The sequence below is a fragment of the Bubalus bubalis genome, chromosome 11 (genome assembly GCF_019923935.1).
Source record: "Bubalus bubalis isolate 160015118507 breed Murrah chromosome 11, NDDB_SH_1, whole genome shotgun sequence".
Taxonomy (NCBI): domain Eukaryota; kingdom Metazoa; phylum Chordata; class Mammalia; order Artiodactyla; family Bovidae; genus Bubalus; species Bubalus bubalis.
In genome coordinates this window covers 17,172,605-17,198,931 of record NC_059167.1, presented here as the reverse complement: position 1 = coordinate 17,198,931, position 26,327 = coordinate 17,172,605, and the positions used below count along the sequence as shown (strand labels likewise).

Below are 26,327 nucleotides of genomic sequence, written 5' to 3'. Positions count from 1 at the left end.
TTCATGGATAGGAAGACTCAATATTGTCAAGATGTCAATTCTTGGGCTTCCCTGTTGTCCAGTGGTTAAGAATCTGCCTATCAATCCTGGGGACACATATTTGATCCCTGATCTAGGAAGATTCCACATGTGGGGCAACTAAACGTGTGTCTCCGATACTGAGCTAGTGCTCCGGAGCCGGTAAGCCACAACCGCTGAGCCTGTGTACCCTCGAGCCAGTGCTCCGCGAGAAGAGAAGCCTCTGCACTGAGAAGCCTGTGTACCCTCGAGCCAGCGCTCCGCGAGAAGAGAAGCCTCTGCACTGAGAAGCTTGTGTACCTTAGAGCCAGTGCTCCACGAGAAGAGAAGCCTCTGCACTGAGAAGCCTGTGTACCCTCGAGCCAGCGCTCCGCGAGAAGAGAAGCCTTTGCACTGAGAAGCCTGTGTACCCTCGAGCCAGTGCTCCGCGAGAAGAGAAGCCTCTGCACTGAGAAGCCTGTGTACCACAGCTAGAGAGTAGCCCCTGCTGCCTGCAACTAGAGAAAAAAGCCTGCTCACAGCAGTGAAGACCTAGTATAGCCAAAAATGAAGAAAAAAAATTTTAACGGATGTCAGTTCTTTCCAAATTGATCTACAGATTCAATGCAATCCCAATCAAAATTCAGCAAATTCTTTTGTGGATGTCAACAAACTGATTCTAAAGTTTATATGGAGAGGCAAAAGATCTAGAATAGTTAACAGTATTGAACAAAAACTCAAGGACTAGTCCTACTTACTTGAAGCTGAACTTCAAGACAGTGTGGTATTTATGAAGGAACAGACAAAAATAAATAAATGGAACAGAATTGAGAGCCCTAAGTAGACCCACATGAATATATAACCAGCTGATCTTTGACAAAGGAGCAAAGGTGATGTAACGGAGCAAAGATGGTATTTTCAGCAGACAGTGCTGAAACAGTGTTGACATGCAAATAAGTAAATAGATACAGACTTAGACCCTTCACAAAAATGAACTCCAAATGGATCACAGACCTAATTGTAAAACACAAAACTATAATTCTTCTAGAAGTGAACATAGAAAAGGTAGATGGTCTTGGCTTTGGTGATGACTTTTTAGATGAAAGGCATAACCCACAAAAGAAAGAATCGATAAATTAGATTTCATTCAAATTAAAATTTCTGCGAAAGACATGGTCAAGGGAATAAAAAGGCCACAGACTCGGAGAAAATACTTGCAAACTGCATATATCTGATAAAGAACTATTACCCAAAATCAGAAAGAACTTAAAACTCAACAATAAGAAAACAACCCAATTTAAAAATGGACCAAAAACCTTGGCACCTCACCAAAGAAGAAAAACAGATGATAAGCATATGAAAAGATGTTTTACATCTTGTGTCTAGGGAATGCAGGTTAAAACAATGAGGTATGTGGGTCAAGAAATAAAAATTAGAACCAGACATGGGACAACTCTCTGGTTCCAAATTGGGAAAGGAGTACAAGGCTGTATATTGCCACCCTGCTTATTTAACTTACATGCAGAGTACATCATAGGAAAAGCCAGAATGAATGAATCACAAGCTGAAATCAGGATTGCCAGGAGAAATATCAACAATCTCAGATACACAGACGATACCACTCTAATGACAGAAAGTGAAGAACTAAAGAGCCTCTTGATGAGGGTGAAAGAGGAGATGAAAAAACTGGCTTGAAGATCATAGTATCTGGTCCCATCACTTCATGGCAAATAGGAGGGGGGAAAGTGGAGCAGTGACAGATGTCATTTTCTTGGGCTCCAGAATCACTGCAGACAGTGACTGCAGCCATGAAATTAAAAGGTGCCTGCTCCTTGAAAGGAAAGCTATGACAAACCTATAAAGAGTATTATTAATAAAAAGCAGAGACTTTGCTTTGCCAACATAGGTCCATATAGTCAAAGCTCTGGTTTTTCCATAATCCTATACAGATGTGAGAGTTGAACCATAAAGAAGGGTGAGCACCAAAGAACTGATGCTTTCAAGTCCTGGTGCTGGAGAGTCCCTTGACTGCAAGGAGATCAAACCAGTCAGTTCTAAAGCAATCAAACCCTGAATATTCATTTGAAGGACGGTTGCTGAAGCTGAAGCTCCAATACTTTGGCCACCTGATGCTAAGAGCCGACTCCCTGGGACAGACCCTGGGAAAGATTGAAGGCAAAAAGAGACTGGGTGCCAGAGGATGAGATGATTAGAAAGCATTGCTGATGCAATGCACATGAATTTGAGCAAGCTCCAGGAGATAGTGGGGGACAGAGGAACCTGGTGTTCTATAATACCTGGGGTCGCAAATAATCAGACATGTCTTAGTGACTGAAGAACAACAGCACAACTACACATCTATTAGAATGGCCAAAATTGAGAACATTGACAGTTGAGTGCTGGCAAAGACATGGAGCAACAGGAACTCTCATTCATTGCTGGTAGCAATGCAAAATGGTATAGCCACTTAGGAAGACCGTTTGGCAGTTTCTTACAAAAGTCAGCATGTTCTTAACCATACAGTCTAGCAATCATACTCCTCGGTATTTACCCAAAGGAGTTGAAAACTGTGACCACACAATAATCTTCACATGGTTGTTTATAGCAGTTCTGTTCTATAATTGTCAGAATTTGGGAGCAACCAGATAACTTTCTGTAGGTGAAGGGATAAATAAATTGTGGTACATCCAGACAATGGAACGTTGTTTAGCAGTAAAAAGAATTTATCAACCCATCAAAAGGTATGAAGGAAACTTAAATGCATATTGCTAATTGAAACAAGCCAGTCTAAAATGCCACACACTGTATTAGTCCAACTATAGGACATTCTCAAAAAGGTAAAATTATGGAGGTACTAAAGATTAATGTGATTGCTAGGGGTTAATGGGAAGGGACGGATTTTTAGGGTAGCAAGACTATTTTGTATGATACAGTAATGGTGGATACATGTCATTATATGCTTGTCCAAACCCATGAGATGTACAACACCAAGAGAACGCTTATTAGACTATAGTGCAGATACATCAGTATAGATTCATCATTTGTAACAAATGCACCACCCTGGTGGAAATGTTGATAATGGATATTGAAGCCTCTACTTACATGGAGGTAAGGGGTATATATGGAAAATCTCTGTACCTTCTGCTCTATTTTTCTGTGAGCTCAAAAATGGCTTGAAAAAATAAAGTATGTACATATATATAGAGTGAGGGATTTCCTAATTTTCACATGAGCCTTCTGCTCTCATTAGATATGGATCTGAGTGTGGTCAGTAGGGCCTCTAACAAGATCCGAAAGGCAGTCCCAAATTTTATTGTCAAGGAAGGGTAATGACAATGGAGGGCCTAACCCAAGAATTGGTATGGTTCAAGTTGAATAATTGATAATTGCTTATATTCCATGACCACTGAAGCATATGATTACTCTTTTCTTTATGCATGTTTGGAAGAATGATGAAATATGAGAAGTGTTCTGTGTGAAGAGTTGTGTGCTAAAAGCAGTAGTTATCAAACTGCATGTAAGAATTACCCTAGGATCTGTTAAAACTCTTGAAGTTCAGGCTAAAGTTCACCAGGTAGTTCCAGTGGGTAGCCCAGTTTGAGAACTGGTAGGCCAAAGGAGATTTTAAACTTTATCTCTGTCTGAAGATAGTTTTATTAATCACAATTCCGAAAGGCCCTAGTCATAACTTTGCAAGTGTGGAAGGATTTGGAGGTGTAGGAGTGCCATTTGTTAATAACAAACTCCTAAAGCGAAAAATAAAACCCACCTAGCCTGAAAGAGTTAATGTAGTTTCCAAAAGTGCTTGATACAGCCAAGGAACAGCTTAGGCACAGGAAGAATCTGGCTTATACTGGGAGCAAATAAAGCCAGTGTTTAAAATGAGTTTTAATCTAAAACACATATGTGCCCCTGGGCCTGAAAACAAGCCAAGATTTTCACAGTTGTGGTGAAGGTTCCTAACAACAGATAGAAATGAGTTGCTGTACAATGTTACTTAAACTTGAAAGTTTAGAGGGGAAATCTGATCTGTGGAGGGGTGTTGTAGACAGGGGCTTCCCAGGTGGCTCAGATGGTAAAGAATCTGCCTACAATGCAGGAGACCCGAGTAGAGGAGTGAGGTGGGCACGCAGGACAGGTTATTATTTTGTGACTTCTTTCTGATCCCAAAGAGAACAGAACTAGCTGATAGTTCTAATTATCTGTGTACTCAGAACAGAACAAAACCAAATAAACCCTAACAAAATGAAAATTGTGTCCTTTTAGAAGCACTCCAATCTGTGCTGGGTATGAACTTTTATATGTGTCTTCCTTAGAGTATATTACTTCTTCAATAGAACCCTTTCTTAAAGATTCTGATTCTATGTAGGTGTTTGTTTGTTTTTTTTTTTTTTTTAAGAATTATATAGATTCATAGGAAGTTAAAAAAAAAAAAAACAACGCACAGCGAAGCCCTCATCATCCTTTACCCAGTCTCCACTATGATAACATCTTACATAAGCAAAGTTTATGTGTCAGAACCAAGAAATCAGCGTTGATATCCTCCATGGAGGTTGTTCAGACTTCACCAGTTTTATAAGCACTCAAGTGTGTAGGTATGTGTAACTCTATGCAGTTTTTCATGTGTAGCTTTGTGTAACACTACCATAATCATGATATAATACTTCACAAGGGATTCTGAAGAACTGCTAAGGGCTATAGAACGAGTCACTTTGCTTGTAGTCCCATCCCCAACTTAAGTTCAGAACTTTGTATTGCTGGGGGCTGCCACATAGCTTTTGAAACCTCAAATGGCTTTTGGTGTTTTGTTTTTTGTTTTGTTTTGTTTTTTTTTTTCCCATGGGATCATCAGTACAGATGTGTGTCTCAGTTACTGTGCTTTGAGGAGGTAAATTGTGATCACTTTTATTTAAAGACAGTGAAATGATAAGTATACCCCAAAGCATAAAAATCTGCTATTGATCTTCATTTTGGGGGCAAATTCAACAATTCTGGCACAACAAAGGACTGAATGTTTGGAAGTTCTTTTCCTGCCAATTTTTAGAACATGTGAGATTTGCTCAATAAATAGTGTCTTTCTAATTCCTAAAACAGAAGACTGTCCACCTCCCAGAGAAATGCCCTGATATATTTGAAGTGAATAGGCATGATTCTATAACACGTGAAAACTGTCACTTAACAGCATATTCTGAGCATTGTCAAACATATTAAACTCTGCCTCACATTGTTTAGGTAATTACTGTCTCCAGAGCTGAATGATACATAATCATATTTACCATTTACATGGTATGGGAATTTTAATTATCTTTGCATCCAGTATGGCAAAACTAAGGTGTTTAGGAATGTAAGTCCAGTGTTAAGCTTTCTGTTCCCAGGATTTGCAGATAAATCTACAATCTAGCAAAAACTGTTTACATGTGTGCTCTGCACCCCATTGTCTTCCATAGAAACTCTTATTTCTGACACTCTTTTTGGCAAGAGTTCCATAGGAGAGAATAATTCTGGAGTTTGTTCTGGTTGGTTCAGTCAGTGAGCTCAGCCCTGATGAAGTAATGGGATGTATGATGAGGGATGAAGTATCTAAACACCAAGATAGTCATCTTGAATAAAAGCAGCTTTGGGGTATTTATAAAGAATATATTCTGCCCTATAAAAAATTGTGGGATATTTGTTAGGGATTTGATAGACTGTGAGTTCAGCAAAGCATCAAGTTGATAATCCTATTGTTACAGAGAAAGCAAGAGAATTCCAGAAAAATGCCTACTTTTGGTTCATTGACTACGCTAAAGCCTTTGACTGTGTGGATCACAATAAACTGGAAAATTCTTAAAAGAGATGGGAATATGAGACCCCTTTACCTGTCTCCTGAGAAACCTGTATGTAGGTCAAGAAGCAACAGTTAGAACCTTACATGGAATAACTGGTTCAAAATTGGGAAAGGAGTGCAGCAAGCCTGTATATTGTCACCCTGCTTGTTTAACTTAAATGCAGAGCACATCATGTGAAATGCTGGGCTGGATGAATCTGAAGCTGGAATTGATTGCTAGGAGAAATATCAACAAACTCAGATATGCAGATGATATCACTCTGATGGCAGAAAGTGAAGAGGAACTAAGGGACCTCTTGAAGACGGTAAAAGAGGAGAGTGAAAAAGCTGGCTAGAAACTCAACATTCAAGAAACTAAGATCATGGCATCCAGTCCCAGCACTTCATGGGCAGTAGATAGGGAGAGGGGGAAGCAATGGCAGATCTTTGGGGGGAAAGGAGGGCTCCAAAATCACTGTGGACAGTGACTGCAGTCATGAAATTAAAAGACACCTGCTTCTTGAAGGAAAACTATGACAAACCTAGACAGTGTATTAGAAAGCAAAGACATCACTTTGCAGACAAGGTCCATATAGTCAAAGGTGTGGTTTTTCTAGTCAAAGATGTGCGAGTTGGACCATAAAAATGGCTGAGCACTGAAGAATTGATGCTTTTGAATCCTGGTGCTGGAGAGGACTAGAGAGTCTCTTGGACTGTAAGGAGATCAAAGCAGTCAATCCTAAAGGAAATCAACCCTGAATAATCATTGGAAGGACTGATGCTGAAGCTGAAGTTCCAATACTTTGCCACCTGATGCAAAAGGCTGACTCTGGAAAAGACCCTGATTCTGGGAAAGATTGACAGCAAAAGGAGGAGATGGCAACAGAGGATGAGATGGTGAGCATCACCGACTCAATGGACGTGAACTTGAGCGAACTCCAGGAGATAGTGAAGGATGGAGAAGCCTGGTGTGCTACAGTTCATGGGGTCGCAAAGAGTTGAACACGACTTAGCGACTGAACGACAACAAATTCTCTCATAAAGCTTGATTTGAAAGTCAGTTTATTTAGAAACAGTAGGCAAAAAACATCTAGAGTCTTAAATATTCTGAAAAAAGTAAGCACCAACCCACATTCATAGAAGAGCAGAGGAAGAAAATAATAAAATTTAGTGACTAAAATGAAGAGATGCCGGGTTATTTTCGAGAAGAAAGCAAGCTTATCTTTGTGGAAATGTAGATTTTAAATATTGAGAGGAAATATTGAAGAAATATTAATTTCCTCTCAAATACTGAGAGGGAAGCTAGGGTTATGTCAGTAAATGCTCCCTGAACCCACCCACCCAATCAAGAAAGCAGTGCGACAGCCTCTTTAACAAGTGGAACAATTCAAAGATGTTTTGAATAACTGCACAGAAGTTAATTCATAAAATACTCAAGCCAAGAACTGTCCAGTGGACACTGATACAGCTTTTAAAAGCAGTTGCTAAAGACAGCGAGTAGGATAATTTTAGAAATGCTATCAGTACATCAGTCACAAAGTTTATGGTTAAAAGGATGTCAAAAAAACAATGTATTGGCCTATAAAAAAGAAAAGCTGGTTGATGTATTAGCAACCAACTAGCAAATGGCAATGATTGTGTCATATGTCTAGAAAGCACGTCAACATACAGTTTTTACAAAGAGCAAATGAGGATGCATATAAAGTTCATAGCACAAGGCTTTTTTTAAAGCTGGGTTTTGTTTACCTCTCAGGAGATACCACTTTATTTATTTATTTATTTATTTTTAATTTTATTTTATTTTTAAACTCTACATAACTGTATTAGATTTGCCAAATATTACCACTTTAAAGCTATGTTTTGTGCTGTCGTCCCCTAAATCAGTGCGTGTTACTGCATGGTTGTAGTGAAAAGAAAATTTAGAATATGTTTTGTATCAGTAATGTCACACATCAGGGCCATTCTTAAGAAATAATTATTTTTCACTAGTAGGAGTACAGATTCATGATTTTGCCAACAGTTTATGACTGCTGAGTAAGAACGTAGCTACTGAGTACCTACTGAACACTCGGAGTGTGCCGAGAATTTCATATGTATGACTTTACCTAAAACTCAGAACAGTTTTACTGAGGTAGTTACTTTTTTATTATCTCTGTTCTACACATGGGAAAGCTGAAGCCAAGGGAATAAACAGTTTGCAGAGATCATAGCTGGTAGGTGCTTGAGCCAGAAAGGAAAGACACTCTAGAACTCATGCCCCTAACCACAGTACTCTTCTTCGGAAAGGTGTTGGTTGAGGGGGAAAGTGAAGGTAGGGAGACTGCAGATCAGATCACTGAGAATAAAGTGGAGAAAAATGAGACATTCTGGCCTTAGACTGCTTTTCTAGCCTAAGGTACCCAGTGCTTGCTTACTTTTCAAACTTAGTTAAGGAGAAGCAGTGATCAAGGAGATAGGAGTCTGGGTGGAAGAAATATGAGGAGAACAATATGAGGGCACAGTAAAGGACAGAAATGGTATGGACCTAACAGAAGCAGAAGATACTAAGAAGAGGTAGCAGGAATACACAGAAGAACTGTACAAAAAAGATCTTCATGGCCCAGATAACCAAGATGGTGTGATCACTCCTCTAGAGTCAGACATCCTGGAATGCAAAGTCAAGTGGACCTTAGGAAGCATCACTATGAACAAAGCTGGTGGAGGTGTTGGAATTCCAGTTGAGCTATTTCAAATCCTTAAAGATGATGCTGCACTCAATATGCCAGCAAATTTGGAAAACTCAGCAGTGGCCACAGGACTGGAAAAGGTCAGTTTTCATTCCAATCCCAAAGAAAGGCAATGCCAAAGAATGCTCAAACTACCTCACAGTTGCACTCATCTCACATGATAGCAAAGTAAAGCTCAAAGTTCTCCAAGCCAGGTTTCAACAGTACATAAACCGTGAACTTCCAGATGGTCAAGCTGGTTTTAGAAAAGCGAGGAACCAGAGATCAAATTGCCAACATCCTTGGATCATCAAAAAAGCATGAGAATACCAGAAAAACAGCTATTTCTGCTTTATTGACTATGCCAAAGCCTTTGACTGTGTGGATCACAACAAACTGTGGAAAATTCTTAGAGAGATGGGAATACCAGACCACTTGACCTGCCACCTGAGAAATCTGTATGCAGGTCAAGAAGCAACAGTTAGAACTGAACATGGAACAACAGACTGATTCCAAATCAGTCAAGGCTGTATATTGTCACCCTGCTTATTTAACTTATATGCAGAGTACATCATGAGAAATGCTGGGCTGGATGAAGCACAAGCTGGAATCAAAATTACCAGGAGAAATATCAATAACCTCAGATATGCAGATGACACCACCCTTATGGCAGAAAGCAAAGAAGAACTAAAGAGCCTTTTGATGAAAGTGAAAGAGGAGAGTAAAAAAGTTGGCTTAAAGCTCAACATTCAGAAAACTAAGATCATGGCATCTGGTCCCATCACTTTATGGCAAATAGATGGGGAACAGTGGAAACAGTGTCAGACTTTATTTTTGGGGGGCTCCGAAATCACTGCAGATTGTGACTGCAGCCATGAAATTAAAAGACGCTTATTCCTTGGAAGAAAAACTATGACCAACCTAGACAGCATATTAAAAAGCAGAAGACACTACTTTGCTAACAAAGGTTCATCTTGTTAAAGCTATGGTTTTTCCAGTAGTCATGTAAGGATGTGAGAGTTGGACTATAAAGAAAGCTGAGCCCGAAGAATTGATCCACCACAGCTTTGGAACTGTGGTGTTGGAGAAGACTCTTGAGAGTCCCTTGGACAGCAAGGAGATCCAACCAGTCCATCCTAAAGGAAATCAATCCTGAATAGTCATTGGAAGGACTGATGTTGAAGCTGAAACTCCAATAGTTTGGCCACCTGATGCGAAGAAGTGACTCATTTGAAAAGACCCTGATGCTGGGAAAGATTGAAGGCAGGAAGAGAAGGGGACAAGAGAGGATGACATGGTTGGATGGCATCATCAACTTGATGGACATGAGTTTGAGTAAGCTCCAGGAGTTGGTGATAGGTAGGCCTGGCGTGCTGCAGTTCATGGGGTCGCAAAGAGTTGGACATGACTGAGCGACTGAACTGAAGGGAAGACTAGGATCTGACGTTTAAGGGGTGAGTCTGGAGAATTCCAGAGTGGCAAAGCAAGAGTTTATGAGTATGAAGGATAAGATTGTGGGAAACAACCCCAGGGGACTTGGTGAAAGTGAAGACAGATTCCTCAGGGAATGTATGAACATGTGAATCTGGTGGAGTTTGGAGGTGGGTGGGTGGGTGTTCCTGTACTGTTTTCATTATCTGTACCTGTCCTCAACGTTTCATCAGACAATCCCTTCCTTCTCTGGGGCCTCACATCTGATTTTCTAAAACAACATGATTGAGCATCAACTCCTGGGTACTTGGTTGTACTATTTAAGTTTATATAATCTGAAAGAGCTCCTTCTGGTCTGTAGGAATTGTCTACCCTTTAAAAACGCCTTTTTCATGAATTATCTTATTCTACAACTGAGCACTTAGTACATCTTTTTAAGTATAGGTACCATGATCGACCTCAGAGATACGGCATGTGTTATCAATAATCAATCTCAAATAGGTAACCAGAGCTCATTCCTTACAGTGTGTGTTGTATATCCTTAAATCTGACCAGGAGTAATTTGCTGTACACCAGAAACTAACAAACATCAACTATATTTCACTTTTAAAAAGAGATTATGAACAATTTAGAATACACTTCATCCGGGAAACTGGTCACCAAAATTTCAGCAAATTTTTTAAGGATTTGACTTAAAAAGATGTATTTTCTTAAAGGTACATGTAAAATTATGGAAGCCTTATTTTAAATTATTAATTTCTCTTAAGATTCTACATTATTGAAAACAAAGACACATTTTAAAAAGTAGACCTATGCACCTCCATGGGTCTGGGGTATGCAACTTTATTAAAGAGTGGTGTGCTATCTCTGCCAGTGTGCACTTTCTCTGATGGAAAGAAAAGGGTTCAGGTGCCCCTTATATACCTAGGAGATGCCCTTGGCCTCTTTACTGTATGAATCTGGTTTGGAGCTGTGTATACTAAATGCAACCATGTTTGAAATAAAGGGTCCTAATGAATCTCTTTCTGCATGGAATGCCAATTAAGTGCCTGCTTTTAATTGATAATTGGACATTAATCCCTAAGTAGTGCCATCATCTTAAACCTTAGTCCAGCCCCTACTGTCCATCAATGAAGGATTGGACAGTTATGCAGTATTTGACTAGACCCTGGGCATGTTTACTTTGGAAAAGAATAGTACCCATGTGCACCTTAATGGGAAGAAAAAGGTGAATAAACAGTTGACCTTTGGCAATATTATGACTGCTAAAAGAACACAATAACCAGCTCAGCTTACAGTCCGAATGTGTTCCCTCCATTCTTGGTAGAAACAGAAAAATATAATAAAACAGAAAATTCTTCTGTTGGCAGAGACTATGTATTTATACATTCTTGTGTGTTTAGCTCAGTGGTTAGAGAACACTTCCTGGAAAGATTGCAGTACACAAGTGTTTTCAATTTGAACTTGTACATTTCAAGGTTCACTGCCCTGGAGGTGGCTTGGCTCAGTGTTTAAAACACACACTAATGAATTTCAGGTTTGGGACAGAAAGTGGCTGTTCCACATTGGACAATCATGTGAACTTGGAATTGCTTTCCATGAATGTCTTAAATAACTGTAATGTCACTCTGGACAGCAGGTTCTCCTGTCTCCAAACACAGATAACTGATTGCCTTTGCTCAGGATACTCAGTGCTTGCTTACTTTTAAAACTTAGATTTGGCAGTCTTTCATTTTTGTAAAGGGAACATTGTAGGAGAAAATAGGGCAAAGATCATCTGAGTACAGTTGGATGTACTGAAGGACACTTACAAATAACCTTGAAACAACCCCAAAAGACTGGTTCGGGCTGAATATTTTTCTTTTTCTTTCTCTCTCTTTTTTTTTCATTTTGTTTTTCCTCTTGGCTGTTTGGAGTAAGAGAAAATTCAAAAGAAGGTCACCTTTCCTACCATTTTGTGTTGATACATCTAGCAATAATTTAGGAACTTCATCCTATCTGATCCAGCTGACCTGAAAAGTCAAGGAAGTAGGCTAGTTGGTATAGTAATTTCTGTAGAGGAGAAAGCAGTAAGCTACTGAAATCACAGACACCCCTTAGTCAGAATGAGCTCTGAGTGATGCCCGCCCTGGCCTGCGCACTTATGGCATGCTTTCAAAGACTTGATTTTCTGACTAGCTGGGATGCTGCAATTACCCAGCATTCCAGAGATCTTGCTTATATGCTCAGAGCAAGTCACCATTTGTGTTGAACCAGCAGGGGGAAAAGAAAAAAAAGTAGATTTCCTGAATTCCTTTATCTGTGAAAGATTGACCATGGGCGGTAAGGTCCTTATGGAGCAGGGGAGTTTCCATTTCTGTGTGATGCCGTATTTGTCTCAGTTATGCCATTCATCATCTGGGAGGCTGTGCACAAACCTCCCGTCTGAGTTGCAGTTTCCTCCTTCCTCATTTAAGCAAGCTGGGCCAGATGAGCCCCTCAGGCCCTTTCTAGCTTTCATGCCCTGAAGTTCAGTTTCTTCGGCACATAGGAGCTTGGGGCATTCATTACATTGGTCGACTAGAGACAGTTTGGGTTATTTAACTGCTGATAAACTTCCAGCAGATAACTGTGAATGTATAACAACACTCAAATCCTGCAGAAAGTTTGTATTGGCTTTGCTGAAAGGATCGGTGGACATCCGGGTAACAAAGCACTCCTAAGTGCCAGGCAGGGGTTGTCAGAAGACAGTGCCCATCAGTGCTGGGTGCTCACCGGGGACAGTGGCCTGTTTGAGAGCATGGGTGGCAACACAAGGTGGTCCCTGTGCAGCCTGGCATCAGAAGGTCATGGGTGCCTCCATGCTCCTGACCACCCCTCCCAACCCAAATGCCCTGGCCTTGTAGCCTTTGGCGACTTACCTCACAGTTCTAAGATTCTGTGTGGTTATTTTTAAAATGAAGATAATATCTACTTTTCAGGATAAATAGCTTAAAGGTAATGTATTTGAAAGTGTCTTGCAAATCAGTAAAACTTGATAAATAGATAACTAAAAACAGCAATTTGTAAAAAAGACTCCCAATAAGATAACTTTATCTGAAAGCTGAAGGGGAGAAAAAAAGAACATTTGTGTAGTGAGTAATAAACATTTCACAGAGTACTCTCAGACGTATCTCTATATCCTTACAACCTCGTTTTACAGATGCAGGGATACCTGCAGGTTCCCAGGGTCATGATACCTGAAAACAGTGGAGTGGAGATTCTTCTGGTTCCAAACCGTTGTGTTCCTTTTACAGTATTTTATAGTTAATGTTAAACCTCTGGTAATTCTGGACAAGGAAATAAATGATCAAAAAGTGGTCATAGTACCTATTTGAGGGATTTCTCCTTACCCTCGTTATATGGCTACAGCTGTACTGATTGCCACTTGAGAACCAAACCCAGGGGAGCCAGACCCGTCACTCCTCCCTTTGTGGGATCTTAATTCCCAAACAGTTCCTGGGGATAGCTGGAAGATTTGAATATCTCTGGGATGTCACTGTCCAGTTTTGAAATAATTTTATAAATGGGTTTCTTCCAGGAAGGATCTGTGTCTTTGCCTGCGGAGACAGCCCTGAAGAACTCCTGTAAAGTCAAGCTGGCGATTTCCAAGAAGCAGTCTGGGACCTGCATTCCCAAAGAGACCCACGAGAAAGAAAAAACGTGAGGCGGTGAAGCCTGGCGCCATCCAGACCTCACTGCCTGACGCTGCCATTTCCTTGGGTTGCAGGCTGACCGGAGCACCCCTACTCTACTGGCCCCTGACTTTTGAAGCCCCAGGAATCTCTTGCTCCCTCATCAAATACGGACCTTAAAATGATGATCCTGATGAGACAGCCTTGGGAAAAAACGGATTAGGGACACTTCCTCTGTAGGAGTAGTTGATTCCATTAATGGGTGACATTTTCAGCAAGTGGGAAATTCTGACTGGTTGAAATGAAATCTGTGGTTCAAAAGAGGTTTTTGGTATTCTTTTCCTTAGTGCCTCACGTGGAAGGAACCACCCCAAGCTTATGACTGTCGTACCTCATTCCACCTTTTTTGGGGACTAAATTCAAAGGACTTGGAATCACTCCTGCTTCCAAAGCCAACCATTTGGCTTGGGGGTGGAGAGGGCTCAAGACTATGTTCCAGGACCTCACCCAGACTGGCAGCATTAATGATGGGACATCCCGCAGGGCCTCCAGATCCAGCCTGGCTGGGGGCTTGCCCCCACTGCCTGCCAGATGACCACCTCCACGTGGAAAGATGCAGTGCTGCCCCCCACCCACATGCCTGGACCCCCACGAGCCTCTCAAAGGAGGCATGGTCCGTTTTCCCCACAGGTAGGCTTAGGTTTCTAAGCATATTCCGATGGGGCATCTGAACAGCGGATGCCAGCAGTTCTCTGCTTTCTTGGAGGGGTCCATACACTGCTCCTCGTGACCGCACAGTCAAGTGAGAAATGTGAGAAGAGCTCGTGACCAGACACACCGGGCACCTGCAGAACAAGATGCCAGCCGAACAGAGCTGTTGGCTGTTGCAAGCTCTCACCGATGACACTTGGGCCAGTTGCTCACCCTTCACCGATGCTTTACCTCTAAGGTGCCACCAGTGTGCCTTCACAGGGATCCCCAAAGGACTGAGCAGCTTAAGTATTGTGTATTACTTCCAGAAAGGATTTGAGATGACTTGCCATGGAAGGCCCACAGATAAAACTGTTCAAGGGAGAATAAAGGTAAGAACCAAATGATAAACAGCAACTGGTGTAAAGAAACCTTGGCCAAGAACTAGTGCTGCAGCTAGAGCCCGGCATTTATCCTGGGCCTCCTGGTGCAAAGGCGAGAAGCCTTTCAGGGTGTACAACCCGGTCATTAGAGTATTGTCTAAAATGGCCTAATACCTGACCTCTGCCCGTGTTTCTGAATAAAGACTGGCTGGAGATTCAGTTTGGTATCTACCTGTTGCCTACTAGAAGATGCGGAGGCCGTCATCTTTGTGGATGGTACAGAGATGGGTCCCAGGCTGCCCTGCTCTCAGTGACGTAAGGACAGACATGGAAGGGGATCTTTTCTAAAACTCCAATCACAAAGGGAAGGCGCTCATCAGACTTCCTGGGCCCCGAGTGCATGGTCTTACCTCAAAGTCGTTTCCCTTGTTATAGTGCATATTGAGAGCTCGAAAAAGTTCTGAGTCGCGGAGAACCACCAGCATTTTGGGATTTGTGACACCATCTGAAATCGCTTGCCGAGCAAATTTCTCCATCTGTATGTAATAAAACTCACGGAAGTTGCTGAACCACTTGATCATCTGGGAGGTGATGCAGCGGTTGAACTGTGCAAACAACAGGATCCATGAAGTCAGACGTTTGCCACGAGGTGCTCAGAGTCAGAACTGCCAGCTTCCAATTCAACACAGGGCTTAGCAAGAGTGGCTTCAATTCACACTAAACAGGGCTTTCTTTAAAAAAGAAGTCACAGCTATTTTCTAAGCCTATACAGTTATACATAGAAAAATCTGAATTAGCTGTAATACCCAGTAGAAAACAAATGTATTTTATAGCCTAGACTTATAAAAGTTTTTCACTCCTTAAGTGTGACTTTGGGAGGGCCCAAGGTCAAGATCAGTGTGGTCCCAGTGTCTGCAGCACCCACGTAGATTACATCACAGCCCCAGTGCCCTCTGCCAGGTAGAGCCAAGGGAAGGGGTAATGGTATAGATCAGAGGACTAGGTATTGGCAACTCAGAGTTGCAGAATGAATCAAAAATGAGAACTTGGATCAGGGAAGAAGCAAGCGACTGGGTATGAGGGAAATAGCTCAAAAAAAAAAAAAAAACCATAGGATGATTGAGATACAAAGGATACAAAGTATTAACAGCCCCTAACCCAACACCCAGGGTAAAGGAGACCCTCTGAAACCATGGAAACATCCAAGGCCTGGTTCCAACCATCAGAGCTTGATTTTTCTCATTGTCACATTGATTTGTATGGTCCTTCACTCAGTTTTGAAACAAAAAAGTTCAAAGGTAAATTTAACAGCCACAGTGTGCAACTCTTGATATATTCTTTCTTTTTTATAGTGTCCCCAGCAAAGACAGAACACTAGGCTAAAGGTGCTGTTTACTCTTGGTTCTGTAAGCCCGCCTCCTTCCCCAAGTGTTTCTGGGTCTTAGCTATAGCTCAGAAGCTTACGTTCAGAGACCCGACCTTCCTTCCCCCAAAGTTACCCCTGTTTGTTCAGTCTCTCAGCCCAGGACAAAAATCCCACGACAAGAAGAGGAGCTGAAGTGCACAGATGATGACCTAGGATTTGACTCCACGTGGGAAACACCTCTGGCCCTGGGGAGTTTTGCAGAGACTGAAACTCAGTTGAAGGACTTTACCTGAACATCAGGGAAATAAGCCTTCAGGAGGCTGGAGCTGGGGTAGCGTGTGAAGAAAAACATTAGTTTGGCCTTCTTCAAGTGACCAGGATTGAGGCCCTCCTGGATTTGGCCCAGGGTCAAGGAAAACTAAGACCAGTTTATCAAATGATTTTGTCAAATTATCCACATGGTAAATTGCCCTGTTCCTTATGGTTTCTATTTAATTTTTTTCCGGTTGAATGATGTATTTGCTTCATTTTTCTGTCTCTAGCAAGTATGATCAGATAAACTTCTTTCTTTCCAGATGCTGAATACCATCTATGTACAGTAAAGTTGCAGAGTTTAAAAAACATTTTGATGTGTTAAAGATCTATTGCATATGTGATAGCAAATACAATTTGTTGTACTCAGTGTGAGTGTGTGCGCTTTCACAATAGGGTGGGAAGAGATGGCAGCTGTCCCCCAGATAAACTATGTTAAAACCCCAAGTAGAGACTTGCTTCTCTCTGTCTCAGTTTCCTTGTCTGTAAAATGAGAGGAGTCAACTAGATGGTCCCCTTTCTGGCCCTCATCGTTGTGTTTGTGGTGTTGATGCCAGTGAGCACCTAACCTGACTGAGTACCAGATCATGGTACTCAGTGATCTGGCTTTGGCTCAAGAAGCTTGAATTGCCAGGCTGCACTTCTTTCTGTTTGCCTGGCAGAAGTTCCCCCTCACCCTCCCCACCTCAACTCAGATGCCCCCTCTGCTGTGAAACGCTTCCTTGCCGAGGTAGGCCTTCCTTACCCTGGGCTACCAGCGTTCTTTGTGTAAGCTGTTTTTTTAAGAATGATGTGATTGGGATCTTTAGTGCATGTTTGTCTCCCCATTTAGACTGTGAGCTCCTTGAGAGCAAGGGCCTTACCCTTTCATCTTTGTATTCCACGTGCCTAGCCTGGTGCTAGGAGCAGAGTAGGTGCTCAATAAATGTTTGGTGAATGAAGGAATGAGTGAGTGAATTGTCAACTTTAATCCACGATTAACTATGGCGATTCTATTCCAACCCATGCCTCTCACTCTGGGAACAGATCCCTTCCCCTTTAATAAGAGCAGGGGGTTGTGGCCTGAAAACCTAGCACCAGGGTGGTAGGGAAATAAAGAGTCTTATGCTAGAACACTTAGCTTCCCAGGAACAATCCTAGGGCTGAGTGGGAGACGTACAGGGTAACCTTGGAGCTGAGGCTGAGAGCTGTAGCTTTAGGACAATGAAGGCTTCTCAGTAGGACAGGTCCGTTTACCCGAAGGAAACCAGACAACTATAGCTGGCCCAGGCACCCAGGCCGCTGTCCAGGAGGCCCCCGCCCCTTGCCTCATTAGCCCTACTTCTTATCTTATTCTTCATAAGTGCTGTGGAAAGAATCCTGGATTGGGAGTTCAAAGACCCAGCTTCAGATAATAGATTTTGCCACCTAGTCCCTGTGTGACCCTGGGCAAGCTGCTTACCTTCTCTGGGCCCCATTTCTAAATTGTGGAGTGTAGTGGTTGAAACTTGTGCTTGGAAGTCAGATGCTGGCTTTGAATCCTGGCTCTGCATGTGTTTGTCTTTGAGCAAGTTAGTCTGCTTCTCTGTCCCTCTCAGATACTGATCTAGAGTAGATACTTGAGGGTGGTGAGGTAACTTGGGCTCACAACCCCTTATCTGAAACAGTGGGCCAAATGGACGCCAGGTTTCAGAATTTATTTTATCAAGGCAATATGGTGCGTGTATGATGTGTTAGTTACTGCCCACAGCAGGGTCTGTGGCAGCTGTCTAATCAGATAAAGTTGCAACAGCAAAATCAATGACTAATTGTGCTAAGTGAGATAGTCTGTAAGAGGCCTCCTATCAGCACAGGGAGGGCTTCCCAGATGCCGCTGGTGGTAAAGAACCTGCCTGCCAATGCAGGAGACACAGGAGATGTGGGTTCCATCCCTGGGTCAGGAAGATCCCCTGGAGGAGGGCATTGCAACTCACTCTAGTATTCTTGCCCGGAGAGTCCCCATGGACACAGGAACCTGGCGGGCTATAGTCCATGGGGTTGCAAGGAGTCGGACATGACTGAAGCGACTTAGCACACAGCACAGGTCAGGTTTTGCAACCAAGAGAATTTCCCAGCGACCTTAGGAGAAAGAAATCATAGAGGTTTTCAGAGCGTTTTGAGTTTCAGAACTGTGTCTAGGTGGCAGTGCACAGGGGCACTGTCAGTCCCAATGCCCACCACCCAGGAGGTGTGTGGTCACTCATCATTGTCTCGTCATCATAGCCGCTCCACCTGTGCACAGGGGTGTCATGTGAATGGAAAGTTCATTTATACTTAAGCATCTTGCTCTTCTGGGCTTTCAAGGCCCAGAAGAACAAATTTATAATTCTAGAATGAGGGAATAATTGGGGCCAAGATGCTGCCTGGGGGCCCCAAATCGTTCCAAAGGTAGCCAACTGCATGACCGGGGCAGCCAGGCCCTGTGGGTGGCCGCTGAAAACCTCCTGAAGTTCTCGGAGCCCAAGCTTCATTTCACGAGGCAGGGCCAGGCATACAGGAGGTGCTTTTCTGAAACAGCAGAATACCCTTCCCAGGGGAAGATCAGTGGAGAATCTTTGGGGACTGAGTTCTTGAGGTTCTTCCACAATCTGACAGGGAGACTTAACCAGTGGCCTCTTATCAAAGACCGGACAGATAGCTTCTCTAACAGAGGGCTTTCATCTGACAAGAAAATCTGTCTATGGTGATATCTCCGTGTCTACTGCCTGAAAGATGTACTGGTGGCCTTCGAGATGCTCTCAGCATTGGGTTTGTTTGTAGCTGTTGCTCCCTGCCTGCCAGGAAAAGAACCCAGGGGTGGCCAAGCTTGGGCAGTGTTGCCAACACTTGTGACCAGCAGGTGGCGCTCATAGCATTTAGGACGCAAGAGCCAGCCTGGTGCGGCCCTGAGCTGGTCCACCCCATCCTGCCGCCTTCACCACAGCCTGCCAGGTAGAAGGGGCATGAGTATTCACCCCTGCTTGTGTGACTCCACAGAACCCAGGAGATGCAGTTTAAGGCTGTCCCTGAGAAGCAGCAGCGTGAGCTTGGCTCACTAAAAAAGCCACATCCAAAATATGTTCTCAGGAGCTTTAATCTCACAAGATGCTGGTTGAAAGAGGGTTCTTTGGTTTTATGTGTGTGGAACCGCATACATTCTCCTCTTAGTGTTTTTCATCGGACTTCATGTTAAAAAGGCTCTGAGAAGTCCCACAGAAATGGAATTAACCCAGTGTTTACCCAAGCAACTTCTTCTCTTGCTTCAACAACTTTTACATTCCTGAGGGAGGGTTACTCTGGAGAAATGCCTGTTTCTGAGTGGGATCTCCCTACGGCTTGCAGAGGTGATGCAGTAAGATTCAGACCCCCTGCAGACCAGCCTGGGCCCCACAGCCTGCTCGGCGGGGGCCCCCCACCCTGCTCCACACACACACAGCACCCAGCTCTCTCCTCAGCTGCAGCCTAGACGCTAGTCCTTCAACTGAAGTCTTCTTACCCCTTTCACCTGGCCTCAGGTCTTGTCCCTGAAGAAAATCTCCCCTTTTCCCATTGGCCCCACAAGTTTCTGGCCCCTCATGTATTGCCCATGAGTTATCTAGTCGGTGCAGGTAAAGGGACATGACTATTCACCCCTGCTAGTGTGACTCCACAGACACGAGGAGATGCAATTTAATGAGATGTCTCAATGAAGCAGATGTCTCTTTTTGCCTGAAGAGACAAGAGGTTCCGGGAGCCATGCCTCAGGTAAGGGCATTCCTTTGACCTGTTCTGCCGAGGTGTCTGAGCAGCTGACGTCTCAGTGATGGGGTTCTTCCTTCCACAGGGTGTTTTTGTCATATTTTGGGAGCCCATTTGGGTTTAAAAATAAACAAAACCCTTCCAGACCCAAAGGACTAAGTCAGTAGTGATAGAATCTATGTTACAGAAGAAGGTAAGGGAACTCTCCCAGACCCTTAGATCTCAGAACGTGGTCACCACTTTCTCAGGAACCTACTAGCTATGAGCCACAGGGGAAGGAAGCCCCAGAACGAACATTAAGAAGACCCGCTCTCCTCTGGAAGGGCAGAGCAGTTCCCTGTGCCAAGCAGTTATTTGTCCCCTAACCTCCCCTCAGCGTCCAGAGTTCCTGTCTCTCTGGGCTGGGACAAACGAGAACCCCAATTGCCCAAAAAGGATATGTGGGCCGCAGAGAAAGGAAGCGTGTCCATGATGGCCTGCCGGCCACCCGGCTCCATTTTCACCGGGGAGACGAGGGGCAGTCTTTCCAAACAGGTGGACGTGAAGGGCCAGGGGCACTGCTGCTGGCCCAAGGGCAGAGGTCGCGGTTTGGCAGCTCCCCAAGGTCGCAGGGCCACCTTGGAAGAGGGCTGGCTCAGGGCAGATGGGTCCTGAGGAAGATCGCCCCTCCAGCGGCCACCGGGCCCATGGCCTAGTAGCTGGCCGAGAATCCACTCCTCCTGGATGTGGGCAGGTACAACTGCCAAGGGACAGTCTGCTGGGGGAGCCTGATAGGGTTTAGGGATCATTCTCGGAGAGACGGGGTACCTGGGAGAATCTAGAGGCTTGGCCAGCGATAAGCTTCCCAGTGGAGCCTCCCCTGGTGGCTGGGCCCGCCTGGGCAAGGCCACCAGAGGAAGCGGATCTTTACGGGCACTGCCCTCGGGAGGCAAGGGCTCACTTCTCCCGTCTGGCACTGGCCCCTGGAATCTCCCGCCCAGCTGAGTCAGGTGCCCCGATGGATCCACCAGTACCTTTTGTAACACCGAGTCCACAGCCTGGGATATGGCCCCCGTCAGTTCTTTCTTCAGACTCTCCAGCAAGGCCCGTGCTCCAGTGGGAAGAAACCTGGGCCCCTCAGACAGGTACTGGACCTCAGACACTCTGTGTTTCTCCACCCTGGAGAGGTCCCCGATGGACCCTTGGCTGTGGTCGCTGTCCGCCCCCCAGGGCCCAGACCTAGAGCCATTCCTTTGGTCTGCCGTTGGAGGGCCCTGAGCTGCAGCCCTGGGCTCCACGGCCTGCAGGATGCGCTCCTGCAGGTGTCTCATCTGCTGCCTCAGCAGGTGAAGCTGTCCTCTCACCCGAGGACCCCCCTTCCTGCCGCCGCCGCCCCGGTTCCCCGCGGGGCCTGCCTCCAGGGGGTCTTGCTGCATTGGAAGGCTCTGCTTCCTCTTCCGCCCCTGGGCCTTCTCTGGGCCGCTAGGGCTGTCCCCGGCGGGGGCCCTGCTTGGCCCCAGAGAGGTTGGGGAGAGGAACATGCCTTGGACGATGGTCTCTACTCTGGCCCTCTTTGCCTGGATGTGCTCATCCCCAAAGCAGTCAGGGTCGAAGAGGCTGGAGCTGGGGACCTGACTCCAGGCAAAGGGGGAGCATCTGCTCTGCTCTCTGGGGGACAGGCTTCTTCCACCTTCCATACAAGGTTCTGTTGGATGCTGGGCTGGTCCCAAAAGCAAGCTGGAGTTTGGATCCATCTCTTGGCTCCACAGATGCCGTAGTCAGGGTTCCGCAAGACAGTTCCTCCTCTGGAGGCTCTCAGCTGGAATGCACCTCCAGGGAGCTGGGGATTTCTCCTCTCCACTTAGAGGAAGGATTCAGACTCTGGGATTCCAGGCGCTCACCCACCACCTGGGCACTCTGAAAATAGAGACGAGAGAAAACAGGACCTGTGACTTTGAGTGGTTCCTTTCAAACTTGACCAGCAGACGAATCAGCCTGAATCTTGTTAAAATGTAGATTCTCAGTCAGCAGGTCTGGTGTGGGGCAACGATTGAATCTGTATCCCCAGCCAGCTCCCAGGTGATGCCGCTGGTCCCGACCACAGTTTGAAGACATTCCCAAGAACAGGCCTCCCAAGAGAAAGTTCTTGTCCTGCCAGGACATAACAATAAAATAATCCATAATAATGATTGTGGCAGTCAGTTGCATAATCAGCATTGTGCCAATAACTTTACACCCATTACCTGATTTAATTCTCTTAACAGCTCTGTGGGGATGCTGGCAGTCCTATTTTACAGATAAAGGAAACAGGCTCAGAGGAATTAAGAAGTTACCTCCCTAAGGTCATATAGTTAGTGTCAGGCTGGAGTCAGAATAAGATTTATCTTGATTTAGAATGACTTTCTGCAATAGAATCACCCTGGGCACTTGTTAAAAATAGCAGATCCAGTAGGTCCGCCAGTCCTGCTTAACCAGAAGTCCTTGGTGCTGAGTTAGGGCACCTGCCTTTGAAACAAGCAAACTGAAGTCTGAGAACGTGCTGTTTGACCACTATGCAGTCCTGCTCCCAGAAGAGTTGGATCATGATCTTTCAACATTCTCACCACTGCTTTTTAAGCATCTACTGTACATCAAGACTTCTTCTGGATGCTTGGAGAGTCTGTGGTGAATAAAACAGCATAGTCTTGCTCTCATAGAGCAGGACATATAGCAGGGGAAGAGAGAATAAATAAGTACATTTTCAGGTCATGATAACTTCTATGAAGAAAAAAGACAATACGGGACTGGGATGAAGGTATGGGAGAATGAGGGAGCAATGTTAGAAAAGGCTGCATAAAGCTGTTTTATTCCCATGAATATCAAAGTACACTGCATTTGAACCAGGAGGTAATTCAGGTAGCAGGTATAAGGCACTTCGAGTTTATGAAACATTCATATGTGTAGTCATTACGTCTCGCACCAACCTTGACAGTTGGTGTAATTCTCCCATTTTGTAGATGAGGAAACTAAGGCTCATCAAGGTTAAGAATGGCTCTCAGTTACTAAGATTCCAGTCTTCTAATGCAAACACACTTCAGGTCCTTCCTCAAAGAAGACCTGCATAAGAGACTGACTTCTCTTCCTGTTAAGCAGATTCATCCTTTCTTAGAAAATTTAAATGAATTTCTTTTTTCTCTACAGATTTCCACTCTTGATTGCTTCTCTAGTACAAATGCTGGTGGGAGAGACTTTGCTTTCTTCCCGTTTTCCTCTTGAAGCTTGCTTGGAATTCTCTGCTTCAGGAAATCCCAGATCTTCTGCAGCTAATGGATTCTAGTTGGAGACTTGACCACAGCCTCCCCCTGGAGCTGGCTGGCAGCTGGCAGACACACAACACAAGCTCTCTGAAGGCAACTTCATGCCAGCACTAGAGTGAAGGGTAGGAGGAAATGGCAACTGCATGCCATTTTGAGGGAAATGCCACTGAAAGAAGGCTAGGATCTCAGGTCAATTAGAAGAGTCTGGCTTTGAATGAGTAAAACATTTGTAAATTACTAAAAATAAAAATCAGTGATTTTCCAAATTAATATAAATGAAAGAATTTGCTATTGCCAAGTTTTACCAATAGTTTGGATAGTTTACTGCCTCTTGGAGAGAGAAACATTTAACTTCCTGTGATCATGGCAATGAATATACACTATTTGTATACTATGAAAAAATTATTTTAAAATCATGTCATCTAATAAGCATAACTGGATCAGTGCATATACATTAGCTGCTTTCTAACCAATAATGATCACTACACTGGCACAATTGATATTTTAACTTAGAGGGACTAAATAACAATAGTACAAACCATGTATATTTTCAGTTAAAATATACATGGTATATTTCCTGGTAGCTCAGCTGGTAAAGAATCTGCCTGCAATGCAGGAGACCCTGGTTTGATTCCTTGGTTGGGAAGATCCCCTGGAGAAGGGATGGGCTACCTACTCCAGTATTCTTGGGCTTCGCTGGTGGTTCAAACGGTAAAGAATCTGTGTGCAATGCAAGAGACCTGGCTTCAATCCCTGGGTTGGGAAGATCCCCTGGAGGAGGGCATGGCAATCCACTCCAGTATTCTTGCCTGGAGAATCCCCATGGACAGAGGAGCCTGGTGGGCTACAGTCCATGCGGTCGCAAAGAGTTGGACACGACTGAGTGACAAAGCACAGCACAGCTTCCAAACAGAAGAAGGGTTTGGTTAATAGTTATTCTTAGTGACCATTTCCTAAACTCAACATTTTCACACCCAGACTCTATGGCTGCCCTCTGCCTTACCTCTCTGCCACCTATCTTCTTGTTCAGTCCGGAAGCTGGAGAGCCTCTCTGACCCCTGCCCATCTTTTTAATCCTCAACATGTGGTCACTATGGCTGGTAAATTTTGGGAAAAAATGACTCTGAACTGCATTCTGCCATATTGTTCCCATTATGTTTTCCTGACTCCGCATCTCATAATTTTTCACCTGGGCAATTCTAATACCTCATGACTGGTCCCCATCCTCTAGCCTCTTCTCACTCTGGTTCTTTTTCTACATTCATTCATTTATCCATTCAAGAAATATGGGCTGAGTGGTGGCAACCAAAAAAATCCTCTGCCCAAGTGGAGCACACATTCATGCAAAGGGAGACAGATGTAATAACTTGGTAAGGAATGGAAGGCCAATATACAGGGCCTTGTTGTTAACTGTGAAAATATTGGCCTTCACTCTGAAGGCCAATAAACGAGGACCCAATGGAAGGCTATGTGCAAAGGTGACCTGACTTAGTTTTAAAAGGCTCGTTCTTTACTGGGTGGGTAATAAACTAGGGGTGGCAAGCAAGGGTTGAAAGAGAGAGATGGCTTAGGAGGCTCTGGTGATCATCTAGATGATAATAATTCAGATGAGATGGCTTGGACCAGGGTGACAGCAACAGAAGCGGGAAGTGGTGTCAGATCCTGGATATATGTCAAAGTTGAAACCAGTGAGGTTTACTATTGATAACAGATTGGATGTGAGGCCCGAGAGAAAAAGAAGCATCCCTGATGATAGCTCCAAAGTGCCCAGCCTGGAAGGACGGAGTTGCATGAACTGAGACGGGGAGGGCTACAGAAGAAGCAGACTTGGGGAGGAATATCAGGAGCCCAGTTTTGGAAGTGATAAATGTGAAATAATGATCAGACATCTCAACGAGGATGCTGAGAAAGGAGCTGGATAACTAGGCCTTGGGCTCAATGGGGAGATCTGGGCTAGAAATATACAATTGAGAGTTGCTGGTAAATAGATGGATGTACTCATCAAGAAGTGAATGTAGACAGAGAGGAGCAGGGGGCTGAAGTCTGAGTCCTGGGACTTAATAGCATGAACAGGCTGGGCAAGAGGGGACCCAAACAGGAAACACAAAGAGCAATCAGTGAAGTAGGAAAAAGTCTAGTCTAGTCTGGTCCAGGGGTGTGGAGCCCAGTGAAGGAAGTGTTTCTAGGAGACCGGAGAGGTCAAGTCACATAAGGATTGTGAATTAACCATTCAAGTTAGTAATTCTAGATGTTACTCAGCGTCACTTGGGGTGTTTATCAGAGCAGTTTTGGTGGAGCGGAGGGCAGGGGAAGCCTGGCTGGACTGAATGTTAAGGAGAGGACAAGAAGAGGAATTGGTGACATTGAGTGGGACAACTTTTTCAAGGTGTTTTGTAAGGAAGAGAGAAATGGGAAAGGAGCTGGAAAGAGAAGTGGGGTCAGAGAGGGTTTCTCAAAGGAACCCTCCCACGCCATTGGTGGGAATGGAAATTGGCGCAGCCACTGTGGAAAACAGCAGGGAGGTTCCTAAAAATAGTTGCCATATGATCCAGTAATCCCACTCCTGGGCCTATATCAGCAGAAAACTCTAACTCAAAAAGATACATGCAGGGAATTCCCTCCAGTGGTTAGGGCTCCAAGCTTCCACTGCAGGGGGCACAGATCCCGTCCTTGAATGGGGAACTAAGATCCTGCTTGCTGTGTGGAAAAAAGATACATGCACCCTTCCCTCCATGTCTGTACTACTTATAGTAGCCAAGGTATGGAAGCAACCTAAATGTCTATCAACAGATGAATGAATAAAGAGTATGTGGTCTATACATACAATGGAATACTACTCAGCCATACAAGAGAATGAAATAATGCCATTTTCAGCAACATGGATGGGCCTGGAGATGATCATACTAAGGGAAGTAAGTCAGAGAAAGACAAATATATGGTATCATTTATAAGTGAAATCTAAAAAAACGATACA

At 44.2% G+C, this 26,327-nt stretch overlaps 1 protein-coding gene and 1 long non-coding RNA gene across 2 annotated transcripts; one reads left to right on the top strand and one right to left on the bottom strand.

Moving 5' to 3' along the window:
- Window positions 1–9,815: 9,815 nt before the first annotated feature.
- LOC112587787 lies at window positions 9,816–17,284 on the top strand. Its single transcript, XR_003112229.3, has 2 exons — window positions 9,816–9,962; window positions 13,499–17,284. It is a non-coding gene; the product is annotated as an uncharacterized LOC112587787 (long non-coding RNA).
- On the bottom strand, window positions 13,399–22,168 carry PROX2 (prospero homeobox 2). Its single transcript, XM_025295193.3, has 4 exons — window positions 20,519–22,168; window positions 16,321–16,428; window positions 15,076–15,270; window positions 13,399–13,584 (listed from the first exon to the last, which is right to left on the bottom strand). Exons 1-4 carry the CDS (start codon window positions 21,809–21,811, stop codon window positions 13,399–13,401), a joined length of 1,782 nt encoding a protein of 593 aa, XP_025150978.3. The 5' UTR covers window positions 21,812–22,168.
- Window positions 22,169–26,327: the final 4,159 nt, after the last annotated feature.

Excerpts from the sequence above, each read along its gene's own strand:
- PROX2 (XM_025295193.3), bottom strand. The coding sequence starts at position 21,811 with ATGGATCCAAACTCCAGCTTGCTTTTGGGACCAGCCCAGCATCCAACA. Across the intron at positions 15,271-16,320 it reads CTTATTTCCCTGATGTTCAG|TTCAACCGCTGCATCACCTC; the intron begins GTAAAGTCCTTC and ends TTGTTTGCACAG. Across the intron at positions 13,585-15,075 it reads ACAAGGGAAACGACTTTGAG|GTCCCAGACTGCTTCTTGGA; the intron begins GTAAGACCATGC and ends TTGGGAATGCAG.